The sequence below is a fragment of the Malurus melanocephalus genome, unplaced genomic scaffold (genome assembly GCF_030028575.1).
Source record: "Malurus melanocephalus ecotype Western Australia unplaced genomic scaffold, MMel_1.1 scaffold_440, whole genome shotgun sequence".
Taxonomy (NCBI): Eukaryota; Metazoa; Chordata; class Aves; order Passeriformes; family Maluridae; genus Malurus; species Malurus melanocephalus.
Genome location: NW_026623672.1, coordinates 548,536 through 571,093, shown reverse-complemented (window position 1 = coordinate 571,093; position 22,558 = coordinate 548,536). Strand labels below are relative to the sequence as shown.

Below are 22,558 nucleotides of genomic sequence, written 5' to 3'. Positions count from 1 at the left end.
AAAGGGGGGTTTAGGGGTTTTAACAGGGTTTAAAATGGGTTAAAGAGGGGTTTTAAAAGGGTTAAAGAGGGTTTTTTAAGGGGGTCTGAAGTTTTTTAGGGGGTTATCAGTGATTTTAAGGGGTTTCACACGGCTCCAGGAGCGTTTCCCATCCGGGGCCTCTTTCCCTCAGCAAAACCCACGAGGAATTTGGGCTTTTCATTCCCCGCCACTCCCCCGAAGCCAAAGCCCGGCCGCGCCGGCTGCCCGGAGCCTGCAAATGACGGGGTAGAAAAACGCCGGAAAAAAGGGGTTTGACATTTTTTTCTGYTCCAAACCATAAAAAAGGATGGGCGAGGGGTGAGCGGGGACCRACGTCTGGCTGCAAAAGCCTCCGGTCAGGGGAATTTCACCGCGTTCTGGGGGTGTCACGGGTTCGTCGGGCTCGGTCCGGCTGAAGATCCGGCGGCGGCCGCGGGAGGGAACAGCCCTGGCCGGGGGGACAGTCCTGGCCGGGGGGACAGTCCTGGCTGCGGGGACAGCCCGGGCCAGGGGGACAGTCCTGGCCGGGGGGACAGCTCGGACTGCGGGGACAGTCCTGGCCGGGGGGACAGCTCTGGCCGAGGGGACAGTCCTGGCTGCGGGGACAGTCCTGGCTGGGGGGACAGCTCGGGCTGCGGGGACAGTCCTGGCCGGGGGGACAGCTCGGGCTGCGGGGACAGTCCTGGCCGGGGGGACAGCTCGGGCTGCGGGGACAGTCCTGGCCGGGGGGCTCCTGGCGGCTCCCGATCCCCTCTTTGCCTGTGGCAGGGCTGGACAAGGAACCGACGGCGTGGGGAAGCGATGGGGAAACTGAGGCACAGCGGGGCTTTTGGGGTGTTGCATAGGGCTGGGGTTGTCACCCGTGGGTGCTGCTCCACTGACCATCCCCCCAAAGGGATCCGGGGCCGAGGACCCCTCGCTCCCCTCGCCCCTCCCCTGGGTGCCGCAGCCCAGCCCCCTCCCAGCACCCGTCCCGGAGCCCATCCCAGCTCCTGCCCCACTTTTGGGGTGTCTCCCTGGCGCTGACCCCGCTTCACCCGTCCTGCGCCGGGCCCGGGCATGCCCGCCCTGCCCAACCTGCTCCGCCGCGCCTAATTAACCCCCCAGGCATAATTACAGCTACGGTAGCGCCTGCTGCGCCGCCCCGACCCGCTGYGCCCCAGTCTGGGGGTCACCAAAGGGCTGGGGGGGCTCAGACCCTGCTTCCCCCGGATTTCGGAGCCACTGAACACCCGTCACCCTTATTAATTGCAGGAATTAAGGGTAATTAAAATAAAGATAATTGTGTGTTGATAATTACAGGAGGGGGCCATAGAGGAGTGTTGCAGAGACTGGGGCACTTCAGTGCATGTCCTGGGGCAGTTTTGGGGTGATACGGGGGGGGTTGAACCGTTGCAGTTGGGTTTGGGAGGGGCGGGGGTGAAGGAGGAGGAGGAAGCATTGATGGCTTGGTGTATTTTTAATGCATGACACGCTCTGCTGGAGAACCAGGCCCCCCACACCGCCTGGGGGGGGGGTCAGGATTTCCCCCCTTTCCACGGGGGTCATCCCTGGCGAGGGGTCCTCTGTGGTCCCAAAACGTCATCACTTGGGGTTGGCAAGTTCCTCGATTGCTCTCCGAAGCTGGAAGGAAGGAGAAGAGGTGGGATGGGGCCTTACCCACCTTTCCCTTCCCCTTTTTCCCCCCTTTCCCTCCCTTTTCCCCCCTTTCTCTTCCTTTCCCTTCTCCTTTCCCCCTTTCTCCCCTTTCCCCCTTTATCCCCCTCACCTCCGCCCTGCTCACAGCTCCCACCAGCTCCCCCGATCGGGTGACAAAGACTCGCTGCAGCTTCAGCAGCTGGAACAGGTGATAGGCCTGGGAAAGGGACAACAGGGACACGTGGGGACAAAGCCACCCTTGCCGTGTCCCCTCAGCGTGACACAGAACTGGGGGGGCTCCCACAACATGTGTCCTCCCCCCAAACCTGGTGCAGGGAGGTCCACGGGGAGAACTGGAGCATGATGGGCTCGATGRCACAGTCGTCCTTGAGTGTCCCCACGGTGGCCGGCTGTGGGAAAGTGACATTAATTTTGGGGTGGAACAGCAGCTTTTTGGCTGCGGTGGGGTGCCCCCCACCCCGTTTACCTTTTCCCCTTGGGGGGCCTGGGGATGCTCTTGGCTCTGGAGGAAGGTGACCAGCTGGGATCTGCTGACTGTGCCCACCAGCGTGGGGGACCCTGGAGCGTGGGGACACCATGGGAACAGTATGGAAATACCAGGRGGACACCAAGGGGACAGTATGGGAATAACAGGAGGAGGTAATGGGACACCAAGGGGACATCCCATAGGGACAGCAGGCTGCTGGTATGAGGACAGTATGGGAATATCAAGGGGACACCCCATAGGGAGACGGTGGAGACAGAATGGGAATATCAAGGGAACAGCACGGGGACACCAAACAGGATGGGGACAGCACTGATACAGTGCAGGGACACCAGGGGGAGGGTATGAGAATATTGAGGGAACAGGGTGGGGACACCATGAGGACAACATGGGAATATAAAGGGGCCAACATTTGGACACCAATGGGGACAGGACACCATGGGAATATCAAAGGACACCCCTAGGAGCAGTGTGAGGACACCACAGGAACACCCCATAGGGACAGCATGGGCAGGGTATGGAGAGAGCATGGGAATATCAAGTGAGTGCTATGGGGACACCGTGGGGACGGTAGGAGGAGACAGAAGGGTCACCACAGGTTCAGGGTCTCACTGGCTGACCATCCCTCATGGGGACAATGACCCTCCAAGCCCCATACCCCACCTGTGCTCTCCACCACAGGGTACTCGGTGTCAGCAGAGGCGTCCAAGGCCAYCAGCACCTCCTGGAACCCATCCCCCTTGGCCAAGGCCACCAGCCGGCGCTCCATGAACTCCTCCACTGTCACTCGGTAGGAGCTGGTGAGCACAAAACCCCCYGGATTTCCATCATTTCCTGGAGAATCCTCCCAACATGTGAACCTTCAGGGCAGGCTCTTACGCGATGTGCCGGCTGCGGATGGGGGGCAGGTAGGGCAGCTTCTTTACGATGATGCCGGCATCGTAGAAGGACGGTTGGTGCTTCTGGCTGATGGCGTTGGCCACCAGCACGGTCAGCACGATGGGCAGGACRTGGCCCAGGTGCCCGGTGGCCTCACACACCAGCAGGGCCGTGGACACCGCGTGGGTCACCGAACCCGCGAACGCCGCTGCGCCTGGCCACGGGGAGCAGGGGGGTCAGGGGATGGGGGTGGGTGTCCCCCTGCCCGTGGGTGTGTCCCCCTGCCCGTGGGTGTGTCCCCCTGCCCGTGGGTGTGTCCCCCTGCCCGTGGGTGTCCCCCTGCCCGTGGGTGTGTCCCTGCCACCCCCGAACTCACCGGCCAGGGCGTAGCCAGCGGGAATGATGGGCCGTAGGGGTCCTTCCGAGTGCAGGCCCTGCGGGAAGAGCAGGGCCACCACCTCCCCCTGCAGGCGCCCGATGGCCGCTCCTGAAATTGGGGGGGGAAGGTGAGGAGATCCCAGGAGGCCCCCAAGAAATGGTGGAGATAGAGGTGACCCCCCTCCTACAGCCCCCCCAGAGCAGGATACACCCCCTGAACCCCCACCACAAGGGCTGAATGAACCCCCTGCACCCCTCCCCAGGGCTGGCTGCACCCCGCCTGGCTGCCCCCCTGTGCCCCCCCTCGGTCTGGCTGTGCCTCCCCGTGTCCCCCCAGGCCCAGCCCCTCACTCACCGTAGATGAAGATGGGCATGAAGTACCCGGCTGGCAGGGGCAGGGTGGTGGCCAGGATCAGCATCCAGAACTGGGGGAGCAGCGGACACAGGGGGGATCACCCCATGGGGACACCATGTTGGGGGGCTACCCAGAGATTGGGGKGTTCCATGGTTACCTTCATGAACAGGAAGAAGATCAAGGTGCCATAGATGGTGGCGGAGGGATGGTCCCACTCCTGCCAGTGCCCCCCAGGCTTGGCCACACCTGAAGCATTGGTGGCCAGCGAGCCCCACGTGCGGTTGTCAAAGAGGGAGGTGAGATATTCCTTCATGGTGAGCTGGACAGACGGACAAATGGGCACCCTGAGCCCCTGCTGGAAGGTTTTGGGGTCCCCAGGGAGTCCCACRTGTCCCCACTCACCCTGGAGGCCATGAACTGCCCCAGCCCAGGCGGGAAGGTGACAGAGGCGAGGAGCAGCACCACCAGCACCGTGTACACGGGTTTGCTGCAGGGGGGACATGTGGGGCTGAAGGCATGGGGACGGACAGATGGGCAGACAGGAGAGAGCCAGGGATGGGCAGGGTGAATGGGAGGGACATTGGGACACCCAGGGTGGGTGGGATGGGTGACCAGGGGACCTAGGGACACTCAGGGTGGGTGGGCAGGGTGCACAGGGGGAACACAGGGACACATGGACACAGGGTGCACACAGATGGGTGGACAGACGCCTAGTACGGACTCGGTGGCCAAGAGCTTGGCTGTCAGCCAGTTCTTCTTGACGGCCACCATCATCCAGCGCTGGCAGAAGAGATAAGCACAGGCCACAACCCCGCAGATGATCCTGTGAGGAAAGGACAGGTAGGGGTACAGGCAGGGCAYAGGCAGGGCACAGGYAGCACCCCAAAACCAGAYCCTCCATACCCCAAAATGACAAAAAAGAAGGTCTCCAGGAGGTCGAAGGGAAAATCAATCTTGAGGTCACTCTTAAAAACAGCAGCAATGGTTTCTGAGAGGGAGGAGAGGAATGATGGTGTGGGTTTGGGGGTGAGCACCCCAAAAATACCACAGGGAAGGGTAAAGGGGAAGAGAGCACATCCCATCCCCCCTGCCTTGCCTTGCTCGCTGTTAAACACAGCCAGGATCCGAAACATGAAGGCGCCACAGGTGGCAGCGAAAAAGCCGCGCCAGTAATCCCGCACAGCAAAGTGGGGAGACATCACCTCGATGCTGAAAAGCACCCCTGTGAAAACAGGGAAAGGGGTTAGGGTGAGGTTTGGGGGTGCCCAGGGTGGGATTGGTGGGGGTCCTTACCACTGATGGGTGCCCCGAAGACAGTGGCCACCCCGACGGCTTGTGCTGCCACCAGCATCTCGTGCTGCTTGAACTTGTTCTGTAGGGTGGGGGGTTTAGGTGCAAGGCCAGCTTTTTGGGGGGGTGAAATAAGATCCCTCCATAAATTTTTTGGAGAGTGGCACCCCTACCTCATACTCCCTTGTGACCGTGGTCCTCATCTTCCCCAGATATGCCGCAGCCATGGCAGAGAGATGGACATAGGGGCCCTGTGGGGGGGGACACAGAGCTGAGCCACCCCCCCGCCTCGGCACCAACTGAAAGATCTTGGGGGTCAGAARGGGATCCCTCACCACTTTCCCAAGGAAAAGGGTGCTGCCACACACCAGGGTGCAGGTCAGCCCCACCACYTTGGCTCCGAAGTTCTGGATGGCCAGGTAGTCCTCCAGCACCACACCCATCAGGATGGTCTTCAGCTCCGGGATGCCGGAGCCTGCAACAGGGTGGGGGGTGGGGAGAAGGGGGCAGAATCCAAATTTTAGGGGTCTCCCATTACCAAGGGGAGTTCTGGGAAGCYGGGGAGGTCGGGGTGCAGCTGGCTCACCTCCAGAGTGTGGTGTGATGCTCTGGGAGAAGCCRGTGGAGAAGGCGGCCAGTGCCGTGGGGTACAGGGTCCACGAGAGGTACTTGAGCACCCCAATGTCCCCAATCTCTCGGTACAGCCAGCTGTGGGCTGCAGGAGAGGTGATGGGAGKGGAGATGCACCCCCAAAGCCTCCCATATCCTCAGTGAACCCCCAAACACCTGTGAAGCTCCCCAAGGTGCCCTTCGTTTACCCGCATAGAGCCTGCCGACGATGATGTCCATCACGAAGCTGATGGTGGCCATGAGCACCCCCAGGATGAAGAGGAAGTACCAATCCTCCCCGACGCAGAAAAGCTGCCGCTTCACCCACTCCAAGCACCCTGCGAGGGGGGGAAACAGGGTGCTGACCCCCCCAAAACCCCCTGCACCTCAGAATCCCCCTTTTTGGGTGGGAGCCTCACCTCGGACCCTTCTCCGGGCGTTGGGGCAGGGTCTCCAGCTGTTCTCCGACACCAGCACCCTCTTCTCCTCCTCYTGCTCCTCTTCCTTCTCCCGCAGCCCCCCGGGCACGGGGCGCTCCATCCCGGGGACTTTTTTGGGGTCTGCACCCCCTTTTTTTTAAGCACCCCCTCACCCGTCCTCCCGCCTCGGCCTCTGCTGCCAGACTGAGTTTGCAAACGAACTCATTAAAAACGACCTTGACGAATCCGACGGACCCGCTCGGGCCGGAGCAAGCCGGGTTTCCCCCCCCTCCCCCCCTCTGCCGCCACCCCCGAGCTCCCAATCCCGACGTACATCCCGCGGCGGGGAGGATTTAATACGTATTTTAATTAATTATCATGATTATTCCTTAATAATATGCATTGCATTCCATGGCGTTGAGTTGGGGGGGTCGGAGAGGGGAAAAATTTCCACCGTCTCCGGCGCAAGACCTAAATTTAGCTGGTTTTACGAGAGGTCTGGCAGGCGGCCGGAAGCCTTAACGAGGCTTTAAAAAGCTCGTCAAGTCGAAATATCCCGAAATAACCGATCCGGCGTCGCCTTCGCCGGGAGGAGAACGAGGAAGGGAATTCCGCTCTTYCCCCCGGCGGGAGTTGGGGGTCGCAGGTGGGGGCAAGCGGTGGGTGAAGGTGAAGTCCTCGCCCGCCGGCACCATGGAGCTTTTCGGGAGCTTTGTTCGGCCCCACGGGGAGACCTTGGGGTTCCCAGGTGAGTYGGGGGGAGGGGGGAACCCGGAGGTGTCTGGGGGGGATCCTCAGCAAGCTGTGGCTGTGACCCCCTCAAACCCTGCCCGACAGCTCGCCCCGGTAACACAGGCGTGGTGAAGACCCTGGGGAACACCTATCAGTTCACGGTGGACGTCAGCGACTTCGCGCCCGAGGACATCATCGTCACCACCTCCAACAACCAGATCGAGGTGCACGCTGAGAAAGTGAGTGCTTCCTCTCTTTCCCGCTCACCCCCAAAGCGGGGGACCCCAAATTCCTCACCGGGGGATGCATGGACCACCCAGTTCCCACCCATATCCCGAACAGCTGTGGCCACAAGCCCAGCRGGATTTAATTCAACATTAATGGTGATCAGAGGGAATAATGAGTGCCCATCCTTCTTGCATCCCAAAATCTCCCCTTTTCGCCCATTTTTTCTCCCCAGCTGGCCACGGATGGCACTGTCATGAACACCTTCACCCACAAGTGCCAGCTGCCCGAAGATGTGGACCCCACGTCCGTGTCGTCCTCTCTGGGGGACAATGGGATGTTGACYATCCGGGCTCAGCGCCGGCCGGCCACGCACTCGGAGCACGTCCAGCAAACCTTCAGGACTGAGATCAAGATCTGAGGGGTCGGGGAGGCGCTCCTTTCTCCCCCTCTCCCCTTCCTCGCTAATTATTTGGGTGATTTGGGAAGGAGRTGGGATGTGGGGTAGGGAATGGGAACGCTCCCTCCACCGTGGGGTCAGACCTGTGCTGAATGCATCCCGTCACCGACCGGAGAAACTCCGGAGGGGACTCCCAGCTCCAGCAATTTTTAGCTGGTGCGTGTTGAGGGGGAAGATCCAGCGTGCCAAGAGTCCTGCCGGGAGCCAGGTTCCCTTTCCCAACCCTCCGCCAGAGCTTGTCTTTGTATATAGAGCTTGTGATAAATCGTTGAGAACGCCTCACTGCCGCCTTCTGCATTTTTTGATGTTTCCTTGATGCTTTACCCTCAAAAAGGGGCGTGGGTTGAGACCCGAGGGTTGTCTCGGTGAGGCGTATTCCGCCATCCCGACAAAAAGCCGCACYGGGAGCCGCTCGGGCGCCCGCTGCCCTGTTTATTTCCAGCCCGGGGTGACTCATTTATTCCCCGAAGCTCTATTTCTGAGCCATTCTCTCAGCTGTTCGGCTGCCGACTCACCTGGAAGGGCACCAAACCCTCCTCCCCTCGCCCACCCTCACCCACCACCCTCGGGATACCCCGGGGCGCCGGTCCCAAGCGTGGCTGTCGAACCCAAGGGCTTTTTTTTCGGGCGGGAGCCCAAAACCTCCCGCAAGGAAGGGCCGGGCACCATCTCCTGTGTGTACCCACAACAGCTCGGCGCCGGTTTGGGGGCAGCGCCTGTTTATAGCTACACACAGCTCCCGGCTCGTGTTGCTGCTGCTGCTGCTGGGGCAACCCGATGCCGTCCATCCATCCCCGAGCCACTCGTGACTCTCATTAACACCCCTGGCAGCGGCCCAGGCACGGCAGCCACTCAGGGCACTCCCCGCTGCAAGAAAAGGGGCTAAAAGCGATGAAAGACCTTGTTAAGGGCAATAAAGGCTCGGGGAGCTGGGGAGAGGGGAGCGGCGGTGCGGTCCCCGGCGATGGGAMGCGGCCGCTCCGTCCCCAAATGCCACCCCGGCACCCAGCGCCGGTCACGGGTTGCCATCTAGTGGCCCTCGCCCAGGGAGATGCAGAGAAAGSAGGAAGAAAAATGGGGGAAAAGCATTGTTTCTGCCTAAATAGCTTTTGGACAGCGGAAATATGGGGAGGGCGAAGGTCTGGTTCAACCCAGTGCCTGCCAAACGCACCCCACAGTSACTCGTTTGTGGCAGGAAAGCTGGGGGAAAAACAGGGTTTTTTTTTATATATTTAAACTCTTTATCAATGATTTGGATGAGGGCACCCTTGTAGCTCGATACAAAACTTTYTTGCTTATTTATACATTTTTAGTGAATAAAGAAATTAATGCTCATTGGTTCTAAGTCACGTAATTATCTCTAACATTTAACATTCTGTTCTCTATTAGTCATTGATTTCTTTAGTCCTTTTATCATCTTTTTCTCAGACAGGGAATCCCCAGCTTTCCTTAATCTCGTCTGCATTTTCTGGTTACTCCAACGTCCTTGAAGGGTCATAAATTTAAGTTCCAATTTTCAGATGTCCAATGTCCACATGTCCAATTTKCAGATCCCTTTGGCTTTATTGAAACTTGTCAGGGTTGGTTTTAACAACTTAAAAGTTTTGGTGTTTTAATGATCTGAGTAACAAGAGTCTATGGAGAAACTTAACTGGTGTTGGCTGGAAGTGGGTGCTGCTTACAATTAATTAAAACAACTAATAAAAACTTAGTTAGGAAAGTTATTTCCAACGAGGAACCTTCTCCCTGACAGTAGGGTGCAGCCAAGGGAACCGGAAAAGAGGAACAGCATCAAATTGTGCCAGGAGAGGTTTATGTTAAGATAGAGGGGAGGTTTATGTTAAGATAGAAGAAAAGTTCCTTCACGGAGGGTGGTCAGACACTGGGGGTCACCATCCCCGGGGTGTTTAAACAGGGTGATGGTGCGACTGCGGACATGGTTAGCGATAAACACGGCAGTGGCGGCGACACCCGGATCTTCCACCCTCACAGCTCCTCCTGCTCTCTTACGGCCCCTCATGGTTTCTCTCGGCCCCTCATGGCCCTCCCCGGTCCCTCAGCACCGTCCCCCCTCTCCATGGCGGCGCCTCTGAGGCGGGCAGGGGCGGGAACGCGGCCGAGCCTGGCGCGCACGCGCAATGACGCAATGACGCAGTGACGYAGTGACGCTGGGCGGGCTGGGGCGACGCCGCTTCCGCCCGGCGCCAAGATGGCGGCGCCCTTTGTCTGCTCGGTGTCACGGTGAGGGCCGCGGGCTGCGGGTGAGGCCCCGCCGGGCCCGGCATGGCAGGTAGGGTATGGGGGGCCCGGGAGGGCGCTGGAGGGGCTGGGGAGAGGGCTGAGTGASACACGGGGGCTGGGAGGGGAGGGGCCTGCGGCCCGGCTCGCTGCCTGTGGGGTAACAGAGCCGGTGTGGGGGTCACCCCGATGCGCCCGGTTCTTCCAGGGGAGGCTGCGGGAAGGGTTCTGCTGGCGGGCCCTGGGAAACGAGGGACTGCCGGCTGTCGTGAGGGGAACGGGGGGTTATCGCAATAGGAACGGGGGGTTGCCAGCTATTGTCAGAGGTTGGTGGCTGCTGTGAGGGGAGCGGAGATTCCTGGTCGTCATGAGGGGTTGGTGGCTGTCGTGGGGGACATTCGTGAGGGGAATGGGGGGGCTTTTGGATGTCATTAAGGGAGCAGGGAGCTCGTTGTTGTTGTCGTGAGAGAAACGAGGCTTTGTCGTGAGGGAAGCGAGGGGCTCCTGGCTGTGGTGAGGGCAGTGGGGTCTCCTGGCTGCACCCCCTTCTCCAGGGTGTCTGTGCCCGCTGTGTGACACCTCAGCCGTGAGGRGACTCGGGCTGAGGCCATGACCAAACCCCAGTGTCTCTCGGGGCGTGGGGCATCACCGTCCCCTCAGGCCACTGAAGGAACCTCCAAAGGCTGGRGAGTGGGAGTCACAGCCCTGAGCCAGTGCCAGACACATCCCYGCACGTCAAGAATGGAAAAAACAGCAAGGAAAACAGGGATTCTCCCTTATTCTGGCGTTTTTGCCGAGGTGACAGCCCCTCCTGGCTGTCTATGTCCTCTGTGGGTGGGCAGGAGTGACACATTTCCTGGACCAGCTGTGTTTCCAGTTTTGTTTCTGTATCAGAGGCTTCTTTGGGGATTCCAGCCCTCAGCCAACGTTCCAAAAGGAGTTTTTCCCCGAGGAGATAAGGGTCTGTCATCCCTGGGYGCTCCAGACACAGGGAGGGGTTTTGGGCAGGTCTCAAGCTCAGGTGATGCTTCGGTGTCCAGAGCAGTACCAGTGCATCCCTATGCCTGAAATCCAAATAACCAAGGGGTCTTCAGGATGTCTGTTCCTGTGGGATGTCCAGCATGTCCCTCTCYTTATGTTTTTCTCATTTTATTTCCTTTTCACCACGTTTTTTCCTGTTTGTGGTTATTTCCCTTCTCACCTTCCGCTTCCAGCCACAATCTCCACAGCCTTTCCCTATTCCATGATCGAGATTATTTTATGGAGCTGCTCCACTCAGATCAGCTCTAAACTCTTCTTTTTTCATGGGAAACATTGCAGGATCTGTTCCTGGAAATGAAGACAGACCCTTCTGGGCAGAGGCAGCGAGGGTTGGGGCCGCTTTGTTCCCTGAGCTGACGCACCAGGAGGGCGATGACGGTGGGTCCCTTTCATCTTCCCAGCTTGGATGGCTGAGTGGTGACAGCCTTGAAAGGCAATGTTTAAGTCACTGTTCTTTTCCAATTTAGTGAGGTTTGGGGTTTTTTTTTTTATCGGTAGATGTTCATGTGGCAGGGAAGGGGAGAGGCAATGTCGTTAATTAGCGAGAGCGCTTAACGGAGCTCGCGTGGGAAGCTCCCTTGGACTGCAGCTGCTGTTTTTATCTGTGTGGTGGGTGTGGGTGGGTTCATAATGAACTTTTCTATGATTAGTTGGATAATGAGAGACTCAACAGCCATGTCAGGGAGAGGTCRGGAAGGGAATCGTCTMCCCCAAGGGGAAATCAGGGGGTKCCCAGTCCTCCATCAGTSATTTTGCACCTTGGTGCCTTTGACRCCCAAGATCAGAGGATTAAAATGGAGATTTTTGTCCYGTTTTCCCCAGGATGGCTGTGTAGAGACTGACCTGAAGACCTGGAAAGGGGAAATCTCTGGAGGACAGACACAACCCTTTGGCCCTCGATCCRCTGGATATCACCGCTCCTCACAGCACAGGGGTGAGCTCAGGCACCAGTCCTGGAGGTCAGGTCCAGGTGTTTGGGATTTTTAAACCTTGGAGTCAGGGGTTTTAGGATCTGAAGGTGACATTGGGGTGCACAGAGCTCATCCAAGCCTCTCCCTGCTGCGCTTCTGAGGGAGCCGGAACATGGTGTTATGGAGGAARCTACAGAAAACAGGAAGTTTTTGGGGAGAAATTGAGTTTCCTGGATTTTTACTTCTTTCTCAAACTGGGGAGCAAAGCTGAGACAAGTCCCAATCCAGGAATGTTGAAAATCATCGTTCAGATGCGAAGTGCCTCCCACAAATTCCCAAAAATAGCCTTTTAGTGCATCAAGCTGTCATGATGCCTCAGGTGCTGCTGTGCAGAGCTCTCTGAGCATGGAACACAGCCTTGTTTATCCTGCTGGGAAAATGCTCCCCCTTTTTTCCAGAGCCCTGCCAACAGGGCCATACCATGCAGGGGTATTTTGACAAGTATTTTGATCCAAATACTGTTTTTCCTGGCTCAGACATCTAAAATTACATTTCTCTAAACACAGGAAAGTGAAGCCAAATGTATCTATAAACAGGGTTAGATGTCTGCATGACAGATCAGTAGTCAAAACTTTCCCAGAGGATCTCCTAATGAGGATTACTTCACAAGGGAGAAAGTTGGTTAATGCTCTTCTGGTCAATAAAGTAAAAAAGCTTAACAAAGGATGATGCACTTTTAAAGACAGAAAATAATATAAATATGAGTACTAGAGTCCCTTCCCCAACCACCAGAGAAATAGAAGGAATTGCATGAGCTACAGCAACAAATGGATCAGATGATCCAAATATAAATGCTGAAAGGCTCATGGAACTCACAGGAAGGCCTAAGCTAATAAGCCCAAGGAACATRCAGCTAGAAAATACATTTCTTTCATAAATTCATCCAGTCTCCCACCTAGGAAAATCTAAGTGAAAGGATCTCACCTGTGCCTGAATCATCTTGTTCAAYTCATATTGYAACAACAGTGTTTAACTCCAGGAGATGCTTTRTGAGGTTTATGCACAAAAATATAGTTGGTTTCACTGGTGTTACAGTAGCACAACACTGGCATTAACTTAGGCCTTCTARTGGTAGGAACACTGTAACTCTCCATCAATGTGCATTTAGATCAGATATTAGGAAGAAATTCTTTACTGAAACAAGTTGTCCAAAGAAGTCGTGGATGTCCCTTCCCTGGAAATGTTCAGGGCCAGGTTGGATGGGGCTTGAAGCAATCTGGKCYAGTGGAAGGCATTCCTGCCCAYGACATTAGGGCTGGAATTRGATGATCTTTAAGGTACCTCATAGCACAAACCATTCCATGACTCCAGAAAGGTCATGAGGGGTGCAGGACCAGAGGTCAAAGGCTTAACCACTGATTATTGGTGGGAAGGTCCAGGGGTTGCTGAAAACCCAGRTGGTTCAGAGACACTTTCAGGTTTTGGAAAYCTTGTCTGGAAAGATTTTTWAAATTCTAACATTTTAATTGTTAACAAATTCTACTYCTTGTATATTCACAATGCAATGCAGTTTTTAAAATRTATCACTAGAAAGATACTAAAATATATAARTAACAGCAAATTATCTCACAGTTATTACTGCTTTATAAAGAGGAATAAAAATTATGAGGCTRTGCTAATTTTATGCTTCATTCTGCAGATGAATGAAGATTTTCTGTCTTAAAAACATTTGCATTCCTCTCCTTTAAAGCARTTTTCAATTTTGCTGGATACAGCAYGATTGCATCTACTCTTTCAGCTGCARTGKGTTGTTGAAATTGTGCTGTTGCCCAGCACCTGCTCTTACGTATTTTGGGACAGGCTGGAGGAGTTTGGTTAACAAGGACCTGTGGTTTGGAGACCTGGGGGAAAGCCAGGRCAGGGGGTTCATTGCCAAGTCAAAATGGAGTGGAACTTCCTCTCTGTGTGCGTGATCCGATGGTTTGAGAGGGGTCCTGGCCTCTCATCCACACTGGGAATGACTTTGGAAGCTGAATGAATCCTTGGGAGGAAGATCCTTCCTGACTGTTGCTGGCACCCACAGCTGACAGGAGGAGGCTCCCTCTGACCACTGATCACAGGAAGGGACAGGAGCTGGAATCGCCTGGSTTTGTGGATCCAAACCATTCACTTTTTCCTGGCTGGAAACTCCTGATTTGAGAGCTGGTGAAGTGGAAAAACAACTTCCATGGGCTGGAAACTTTCAGAGATACTGAGCATGGAATCCAGCCGTAACCTTCCTGCTTCAGCATCCAGAGCTTTAGGGATTTCCTGCTTGAACAATGACTGGATAGTTCCTGTTTCCTTTTTCCTCCCCCTTTGGCAATCCCTTGAAACAATCCCTTCAGCACAGGAATCATTGTTGGAAGACAAAGATGAAAACCCTTCATTCACTCTGCACCCCATGGATACAGATCAGGAGAAAATCCACTTTGTTGACAAGGACCTGCTGGAAAACTGGAGTTTGCCATGTTTCCAGCAATTTGCAGCATTTCTCAGGCAAAGCCGTGCTCTGAGCATGGAGAATTCTCTCCAAACACACAGTAAAATATAAAAAYCAGTCAGTATCATGACATGAGTAGCTGGAATGAGCAGGAACTGGAAGGTTTAGATGAATGCTTCCATGCTTTGGCTTTGGCAGGAGCAGTGATAACAGAGAAACAATGGCWCTTGTGTCTGTAGAGGTGACAAGGCTCCTGCTCACTGCTTGGACCAGCTGAAGATCAATAAATGTTCTAAATGCTGTTAGGGTGACTAAAAACCATCATGGCTGTTCCATCAATTCCCAGCCCTGTGTTGAAGTTGGGGCTGTTCTAGGCAAGGGTTGGGGTTGGATTTAGTGGGGGAGGAGCTGAAATTCACCTTTTTGGGCCATTTTTTTAACCACCAGGGCAGTCAGGTGATGCTGTGTGATCTGTGACCCCTTTGGACACASCATGGGGGCTTCACCTCCCGCCTCACCCGGGGCTTTTTCCCTCTCCACAGCCATGGATTTCCCACAGCACAGCCAACAAGTGCTGGAGCAGCTGAACCAGCAGMGGCAGCTGGGGCTGCTCTGTGACTGCACCTTCGTGGTGGATGGCATCGACTTCAAGGCCCACAAAGCTGTGCTGGCTGCCTGCAGCGACTACTTCCGCATGCTCTTYGTGGACCAGAAGGACGTGGTGCACCTGGACATCAGCAACGCCGCAGGTAGGCCTGGAATTTTCATCCAGGATCCCTCCCAGCTTCTTAACACAATTCCATGCCCAGGCTTYGAGGGAGGCTCTTCAGGTTGTTATTTTGAGTGTTTCAAAATGGAAGAGTGAGAGCTCATTTCTAATGGTTGTGTCACCTCCCTTGCAGGCCTGGGCCAGGTTCTGGAGTTCATGTACACGGCCAAGCTGAGCCTGAGCCCTGACAACGTGGAGGACGTGCTGGCCGTGGCAGGCTTCCTGCAGATGCAGGAGATTGTCAGCGCTTGCAATGCCCTCAAATCCCTCTCTGTGCCCCCAGAAAATTCCTCTGGGATGAGCCAGCAGCCCCCTGAGAATGGTATGTACCCTCCTGGCTTCGCTTCACCCAGGGAAAGTCAAGATTTACCCACGTAGGCCTGATCGAGGCCAAAATTAATCCACTTACACTCCTTGGCCACCTTCCAAACCTATGTCCTGGGTACATCTGGTGCACCTGAACAGGCTTTGATGCCCTTGGGCAGTACCAGCAGTTGCAGTTGGGCAGTACCAGAAACTTCCGTGAATTTTGTGGGATTTGGGAATCCTCCTGGCAGCCACAGCTGGATGACTTTGCCTCTTCCCTTACAGGGGCCGACAAGATGACAGCCGATGACAAGACGTCGGTGGCAGAAGCTCTGGGRGAGCCTGACAAAGGCGAAGCAGCTGCTCCCGATGCTGAGGGGAAGGAGGAGAAGCCAGAGGCTGCAGCACAGCCCAAGGCGCTGGCAGAGCAGCCAGCTGGCCAGGAAGGTGAGCCACCAAGGGGTGACACCCTGGATCCTGCTGTCACCCCTAGCACACCCTGCCCTGCCACTCCAATGTTCACAGGCACAGCCGCTGCCATCCAGGAGGATCCCAAAGCTGAAATTCCTGGGCTCCCGCAGTCGTCAGAGAGTGCGGTGGGCAGCGGCAGCCCCGCAGCCACGGACACTGCCAGGACAGGAGGTGTGTTGGTGAGCAGGGCTGGGACAAAGCTGGGCAGAGCTCCATCTCTCATTTGCTGTGGAATTAATTGTGTGAGTGTGAGTTTTGCCAAGGTGTAGGTTCCCTGGGAGCAGTGCTCATGGAGCATAACAAGGAGAGCTGGGAAATTCTCCTCTGCCTGCACAGGCTTTTAGAATTTAGGACTAATCACCTGCAAATTCAAAGTGATTCCAGGCAAAGGTGATGATGGATGAGCTTTCACATCCCTTCCATCTCTAATGTTTTGTGATTTCCCTGGGGGTAGGTGAGGCCTAATCCCAGTCTCCTTAAGTTAGGAAACACAGGTGGATTTTGTGCTTCTGCTGCTGCTCCCAAACTTCAGCATCCCCATTTTCTACCTTCCTGCAGAGATGAAGCTGGAAAGRAAGGAGGAAGAGGAGGAGATGATAGTGGAGGAGGAAGACGGGGGTAAAATCCCTGAGGAGGAGCCTGCCCAGCTGGAAAACGGGGAAAACACCGAGGATAATGAGTCGGGAAGCACGGATTCCGGGCAGGAGAACTCAGGGGAGCCACGCCTGCTGCGCTCTGGCACCTACAGTGACCGCACTGAGTCCAAGGCCTATGGCTCTGTCACACACAAGTGTGAGGTGAGGCCACACGGGCTCTTGGGTGGCATCTCTGGGTGCCTCAGGGATGAGCAGGGGTGACAGTGCCCGTCCCTCCATCCCTAGGACTGCGGGAAGGAGTTCACCCACACCGGGAACTTCAAGCGGCACATCCGTATCCACACCGGAGAGAAGCCCTTCTCCTGCAGGGAGTGCAACAAGGCCTTCTCYGACCCAGCCGCCTGCAAGGCCCACGAGAAGACGCACAGGTATGGGGTGGAGCCAGGGAAAGATCCTGGAAAATGTGGGGTTTGCTGGGAATGGTCTRATCCTTTGGAAATCCACCAGTGTGTTGGGGTACCCGGGAGGAGATTTGTCTTTTTGCCCCTGTCACAGAGTCATGGAATAATCCTGAGTTTGTCACATAAGGATCATTGAGTCCAGCTCCTGGCCTGGCAGGGACACCATCAGAATCCSACCATGTGCCTGAGAGCCTTGTCCAAACTGCCCTTCCTTTTGGTGTGGTTTCATGGATTTAACATTCCTGGAAGTGCTCAGGGTTGGATGGGGCATGGTCTGGTGGGAGGTGTGGTCTGGTGGAACAAGATGAGCTTGAAGGTCCCTCCCAACCCAATCCAATGCATTCCATGGTTCCTGTGGGTCTGGCTGGGGGGTGATGCTCAGACTGGGGCGGTGAGACCCCGGCGCTGGTTGTGACCTTCCCACTTGGTCCCAGCCCGCTGAAGCCATACGGCTGCGAGGAGTGCGGGAAGAGCTACCGGCTCATCAGCCTCCTGAACCTGCACAAGAAGCGGCACACGGGCGAGGCGCGGTACCGCTGTGAGGACTGCGGGAAGCTCTTCACCACCTCGGGCAACCTAAAGCGGCACCAGCTGGTGCACAGCGGCGAGAAGCCCTACCAGTGCGACTACTGCGGGCGCTCCTTCTCTGACCCCACCTCCAAGATGCGCCACCTAGAGACCCACGACACCGACAAGGAGCACAAGTGTCCCCACTGCGACAAGAAATTCAACCAGGTGCTTTGGGRAGCAGGGAAGAGAGCAGGAGCTGGGCCAGAGCAGTCCTGGAAGGGAGGTTTGTCCATGGGATGCAGTTTGGGGGTCCCAGAGCTGTCCTGGGATGGTGGTATATCCATGAGGTGRAGCTGGAGGGGTCCCAGAGGAGTCCTGAAAGGGTGGATAGTCCATGGGATGCAGTTCAGGCATCTTGGAGCTTGGAAAAGGTGGTTTATCCGTGGTGTGCAGCTTGGGGGTTTCAGAAGCCACCCCAAAAGTGATCCACCAGGATTCGGGTTGCTGTGAAGGGAGATGGGGTGGTTTGGGGCTCTCTCCATCCCATCCTCCGTCCCCAGGTGGGGAATTTGAAGGCTCACCTGAAGATCCACATCGCAGACGGGCCCCTGAAGTGCCGGGAATGTGGGAAGCAGTTCACCACATCAGGTAGCACAGGGGAGGGAGGCTGGGTGATAGGGTTGGATGGTCCGGGGGGGACAGGGAGTGCTCTGGGACCGGATCAGAGCCAGAGGAAGGATCTCATCCCAGGTTTACAGTGCCATGTAGTGCTGCATGAATTCCTGGTTTTCCCATGGACCCATACCCTGGGAAGGAACTTCTCATCCAAATTTTGAGAGCCAGAGGGTTGGGATGATCCTGATGGAGTCTTTTGATCCTGGGTCAAACCCTGGGTGCTTGTGCTGGCTGTTCCCCCTTCCCTGTTACTGCCTTATCCCAGGCATGGTGCAGCCGACTTCCCTTGGATCCCTGTGCAGTCCCTGCCCCCTGAATAGTGACAGGCTTTCCTGAGGGAGCTTCTGGGGTGCTGGGAAGGAGGCAAAGGGGGAGGGAGGATCCRATGTCCCTGATCTGAGCCTGCCCTGCTCCCAGGTAACCTGAAGCGGCACCTGCGGATCCACAGCGGCGAGAAGCCGTACGTGTGCGTGCACTGCCAACGCCAGTTCGCCGACCCCGGTGCGCTGCAGCGCCACGTCCGCATCCACACTGGTACGGATCCACTCCCTGCCTCCCCCGGGCGTTTCCTTCCCCTGGTGCTCCCCTCCCACCTTCTCCATTTCCCCAGGAGAGAAGCCGTGCCAGTGCTTGATCTGCGGCAAAGCCTTCACTCAGGCGAGTTCCCTGATCGCCCATGTGCGCCAGCACACCGGGGAGAAGCCCTACGTGTGCGAGCGCTGCGGGAAGAGGTGAGGATTCCCTTGGAAAACCAGGAGGGGCACTTGGCTGGTGCTGGAGATCAGCGGGCACGTCCACTCACCCTCYGCAGCAGGGCACCATTCCGTGGAGGGTGGATGGAGGTGCCAGGGCGTCACCACTGATCATGGTGACCGCAATRTCACTCCCAAAGGTTCGTCCAGTCAAGCCAGCTGGCCAACCACATCCGCCACCACGACAACATCCGGCCCCACAAATGCACTGTCTGCAACAAAGCCTTTGTCAATGTGGGCGACCTGTCCAAGCACATCATCATCCACACGGGTGGGTACCTCCCCAAAGCCTCCCCTGCCCCCACGCACAGTCCCCTTACCCATCCCCAACCCCCTGTCCCCTCCCCAGGGGAGAAGCCGTTCCTGTGTGACAAGTGCGGGCGGGGCTTCAACCGTGTGGACAACCTGCGCTCCCATGTGAAGACTGTGCACCAGGGCAAGGCTGGCATCAAGATCCTGGAGCCCGAGGAGGGTGACGAGGTCAACATCGTCACGGTGGCATCCGATGACATGGTGACATTGGCCACCGAGGCGCTGGCTGCCACCGCTGTCACGCAGCTCACAGGTGAGCTGGGGATCCAGGGGTGTTCCCAAAGGGAATTCATCCATGGGGAGCAGTTTGGGAGCCAAACAGAAAGGAAATGTAATGGTGGGGTGCAGCTGGGAGGTCCTGGAGATGGAAATTTATCCACAGGGGGCAACTGGCCGGTTCCTGAGCTGTCCCCAGACAGAGATTCTTTTATGGTGGTGCAGCTTCAGGGTCTCAGGTGTCATCCCAAAAGGGAGATTTACCCACGGGAATGCAGCTTGGGAGGCTTGGAGGTGTCCTGAAAGGGAGATTTATCCTTGGGGGGAAGTTTKGAGGCCCTGATGCCATCCCCCATCCCTGGGGAACAGCTTCGATGTTCCATGAGCCCAAAAAGAAAACTTACCTGTGGGGGACAGCTGGAGGGGCCTGGAACTGTCCCAAARGTGAGGTTAATTTATGTGGGTGCAGCTTAGAGTTCCCAGGAGCCACCCRAAAAGGGAAACTTACCCATGGGATGCAGCTTGGGCATCCCAGAACTGTCATAAAAGGGGCGTGGATCCCCAAGGAGCAGCTTGGGGTTCCAAGAGACACCCCAAAAATGAGATTTTTCCATGGGGGGCAGCCTAGTGGTCCCAGGAGCACTTCCAGAGGGGAAATGTATCCCTAGGGAGCAGCTTGGGTGCCTTGGGGCTGTTCTGAAAGGAAAGTTTATCCATGAGGTACAGTTTGAGAGGCCCARGAGTCACCCCAAAAGGGAGATTCATTTGTGGGGGCAATCAGGCTCAGCCATGGGGTGCAGCTTGGAGGTCCCGGAGCCCCCAGAGGTGTTGGAGGTTTATCCAAGCCTGCAGCACCTGAGGCAGGAAATCCTCCTGGAGCTGCTCCCATCCCCAACACCAGGCAGGATCTGTGGCCAGGGGGCCTTCCTGCCCAGCCGGGCCCCCGCAATGTCTCTGTCCCCGTTTGTCCCCGCAGTGGTGCCCGTGGCRGCCGCGGTGACCGCGGACGAGACCGAAGCACTTAAAGCCGAGATCACCAAAGCGGTGAAACAGGTGCAGGAGGCAGGTGAGACTGGSAATACCGGGAATACCGGGCTGGCTCCTCCCATCCCATCACCCCAGTGCCACCGGGAACACCGGGTCGGYTCCTCCCATCCCACCGCTTTAGTGCCACTGGGAATATCGGGCTGGTTTATCTCATCCCAATCCATCATCATCATCATCACCCTAGCACCTCCGGGAGTGCCAGCTCCTCTCATCCCACCACCCCAGCACCTCCAGGAATGCCGGTAGCGCCTCCCCCAGTGTTGTGTGTGTGCCTCTGTGTCTCCCCGCAGACCCCAACACGCAGATCCTGTACGCCTGCGATTCCTGCGGGGAGAAGTTCCTGGACGCCAGCAGCCTGGCGCAGCATGTGCGCATCCACACGGCCCARGCGCTCGTCATGTTCCAGGCGGAGCCGGACTTCTACCAGCCCTACGGCGGCGGGAGCTGGCCGGCCGAGCAGGTCATCCCCGCCGGGGAGCTCCTCTTCCGGCCCCGCGACAGCGCCCCCGAGCCGCCCCCGGCCACCGCCCCGCCCGGCCCCGCCGAGGGACCGCCCCCGGCACCCGAGTGACCCCGCCCCGCCCAGCCTTTATTTAAAAAACAGCTCGGAAACGGTGTAAAAAGTGTATTTCTGGAAGGAAAGAGATGGAATAATAAATTGCAATATTTTGTAAGGGTTGGTGCTCGGGGAGGCTGGGGGATGCTGTGGGGGGAGGAGGGGACTGAGATATTCACTAATGTGAGTGTGATGTGTTAAAAATGGCGGTAAATGAGATGATAAAGGTAATAAAAAGGTAGTTCAAGGTTTTCAACCCCACCCAGGGCAGCAGATGGGGATTTCTGGGGTAAAGCCCAGGAAGACCCTCACCCACTCTGCCCCCTGCCCCGAGGGAGGGGTTGGAGGAGGGGAGACGCCCCTGTTTTGGGGTAAAAAAAAACGAACAGATAAAAGGTGCTGCTGCATGGTAGCAGACATTGTACATTCAATATGCTTTTGTGTGTCCAGCTGGACACTCAGTCCTGCTCTGTCGACTCAGAGCCCCCCCAGCTTCCCAGGGCAGGGAGGGAAGGGGGATACTTAGACAGGGGAGTGTCTGGCCAGGACAGACAGGCACACAGACACTTCCTTGGGTGCTTGGACACATTTCGACATCCAGCTGGACACCTGGACATCCATGGGCTCGCCTGTACAACCATCYATGTGTCCATCTGTCCTCATCCCTGTTCCACAGTCYAGGGGGTTGGAAGATCCAGGACAGGCTGTGCTGTCCAGCTGGACACAGGACAGGGCTGTGGATGGGGGATGTTCAGCTGGAAAGGGACGGACGGATGGATGGACAGACACAGGGATGGTTGGACATGCAGACACATGGACAGGACATGTCCAGTTGGACACACGGGCAGTTCTGTGGATGGACACATGGTTGGTCACATTCACAGCCAGACGAACCTTGGCATGGACAGTTGGACAGGCGCACATCCAGCTGGACACAKGGACAAGGTTTGTGCAATGAACACATGGACAGACACCCATCCAGCAGGACACTCCCCTCCTCCACCCATGGGCATAAATGCCCCAAAAACGCACTTTTTATCCCCAAGGTCCCTCTCAAAAGCCAGCGATTTCACACCCCCACCCCTCCCTGCTCACACCCCCACCCTGCCCCACCCCATTCCCACTGACCATTGATTTGGAGTTGGGCTCAGGCCGGACCTTTCCTCCATTCCTAGAGCCTGGGGTGGGAGATGGACACAGGGATGGGCCTGGACAGATGGACACGGTGGAGCGGGAGTGTGAGGGGGGAGGGGTGGGGGTGTAAAATCGCTGATTTTGGAGAGGGGTCTTGGGAGCAAAAAGTGCATTTTTGGGGCATTTATTGCATGGGTGGAGGAGGGGAATGTCCAGCAAGGCACAAGCTCAGCTGGCTGTCCAGCTGGAATACATGTTTGTCCAGTTGGATGTCCATCCATCTAGATGTGCCTCATCCCTGTGTCCAGCTGGACTTGCACCCATCCATCTTTCCCACTGGACACAGAACTGTCTGTGTGTCCATCTGTGAACCCATCCATGTGTCCATTCATCCAGCCATCCGTGTGTTCCGCCAGACGTGCCGCTGGCTGTGGCTGCTTGGATGTGCCACCTGTGTCTGTATGGCTGTCCATGTGTCCATCCATCTGTCCATTCTCAGTGCTTTGGGTGGGGGAAGGGCCCAGGACAGACAGGTCCCAGCCCATCTGGGTGGATGGACACGGCACGGAC

At 56.7% G+C, this 22,558-nt stretch overlaps 3 protein-coding genes and 1 long non-coding RNA gene across 7 annotated transcripts; 3 read left to right on the top strand and 1 right to left on the bottom strand.

Moving 5' to 3' along the window:
* The first annotated feature begins 66 nt into the window (after positions 1-66).
* On the top strand, positions 67-4,010 carry LOC130581846 (uncharacterized). The gene is made up of 3 exons (XR_008966270.1): positions 67-267; positions 2,846-2,964; positions 3,946-4,010. It is a non-coding gene; the product is annotated as an uncharacterized LOC130581846 (long non-coding RNA).
* CLCNKA (chloride voltage-gated channel Ka) lies at positions 1,537-6,675 on the bottom strand. Of its 2 annotated transcripts, XM_057380209.1 has the most exons (19): positions 6,095-6,675; positions 5,885-6,013; positions 5,653-5,781; positions 5,402-5,541; positions 5,240-5,317; positions 5,070-5,148; positions 4,873-4,998; positions 4,680-4,764; positions 4,498-4,599; positions 4,179-4,263; positions 3,934-4,095; positions 3,777-3,846; positions 3,420-3,530; positions 3,044-3,257; positions 2,828-2,961; positions 2,147-2,238; positions 1,986-2,069; positions 1,790-1,876; positions 1,537-1,644 (listed from the first exon to the last, which is right to left on the bottom strand). In XM_057380209.1, the coding sequence occupies exons 1-19, from the start codon at positions 6,213-6,215 to the stop codon at positions 1,606-1,608; spliced, it is 2,067 nt and encodes a 688-aa protein (XP_057236192.1). In that variant the 5' UTR covers positions 6,216-6,675; the 3' UTR covers positions 1,537-1,605. The 2 variants fall into 2 exon arrangements, with proteins under 2 accessions (XP_057236192.1, XP_057236193.1); XM_057380210.1 differs by lacking the exon at positions 4,498-4,599.
* On the top strand, positions 6,621-7,793 carry HSPB7 (heat shock protein family B (small) member 7). Its single transcript, XM_057380211.1, has 3 exons — positions 6,621-6,842; positions 6,932-7,065; positions 7,287-7,793. Exons 1-3 carry the CDS (start codon positions 6,788-6,790, stop codon positions 7,470-7,472), a joined length of 375 nt encoding a protein of 124 aa, XP_057236194.1. The 5' UTR covers positions 6,621-6,787; the 3' UTR covers positions 7,473-7,793.
* Positions 7,794-9,679: 1,886 nt separating this feature from the next.
* Positions 9,680-20,972, top strand: ZBTB17 (zinc finger and BTB domain containing 17). 3 transcript variants are annotated; one of them, XM_057380198.1, is made up of 17 exons: positions 9,680-9,801; positions 11,070-11,168; positions 11,613-11,724; positions 14,726-14,932; positions 15,086-15,274; positions 15,544-15,705; positions 15,784-15,900; positions 16,288-16,526; positions 16,611-16,753; positions 17,221-17,521; positions 17,857-17,944; positions 18,389-18,505; positions 18,582-18,702; positions 18,864-18,994; positions 19,073-19,288; positions 20,228-20,317; positions 20,589-20,972. In XM_057380198.1, exons 2-17 carry the CDS (start codon positions 11,163-11,165, stop codon positions 20,867-20,869), a joined length of 2,520 nt encoding a protein of 839 aa, XP_057236181.1. In that variant the 5' UTR covers positions 9,680-9,801; positions 11,070-11,162; the 3' UTR covers positions 20,870-20,972. The 3 variants fall into 3 exon arrangements, with proteins under 3 accessions (XP_057236181.1, XP_057236182.1, XP_057236183.1); XM_057380199.1 differs by lacking the exon at positions 15,784-15,900; XM_057380200.1 differs by lacking the exons at positions 9,680-9,801; positions 11,070-11,168 and having other exon boundaries at positions 11,701-11,749.
* The last annotated feature ends 1,586 nt before the right edge of the window (positions 20,973-22,558 follow it).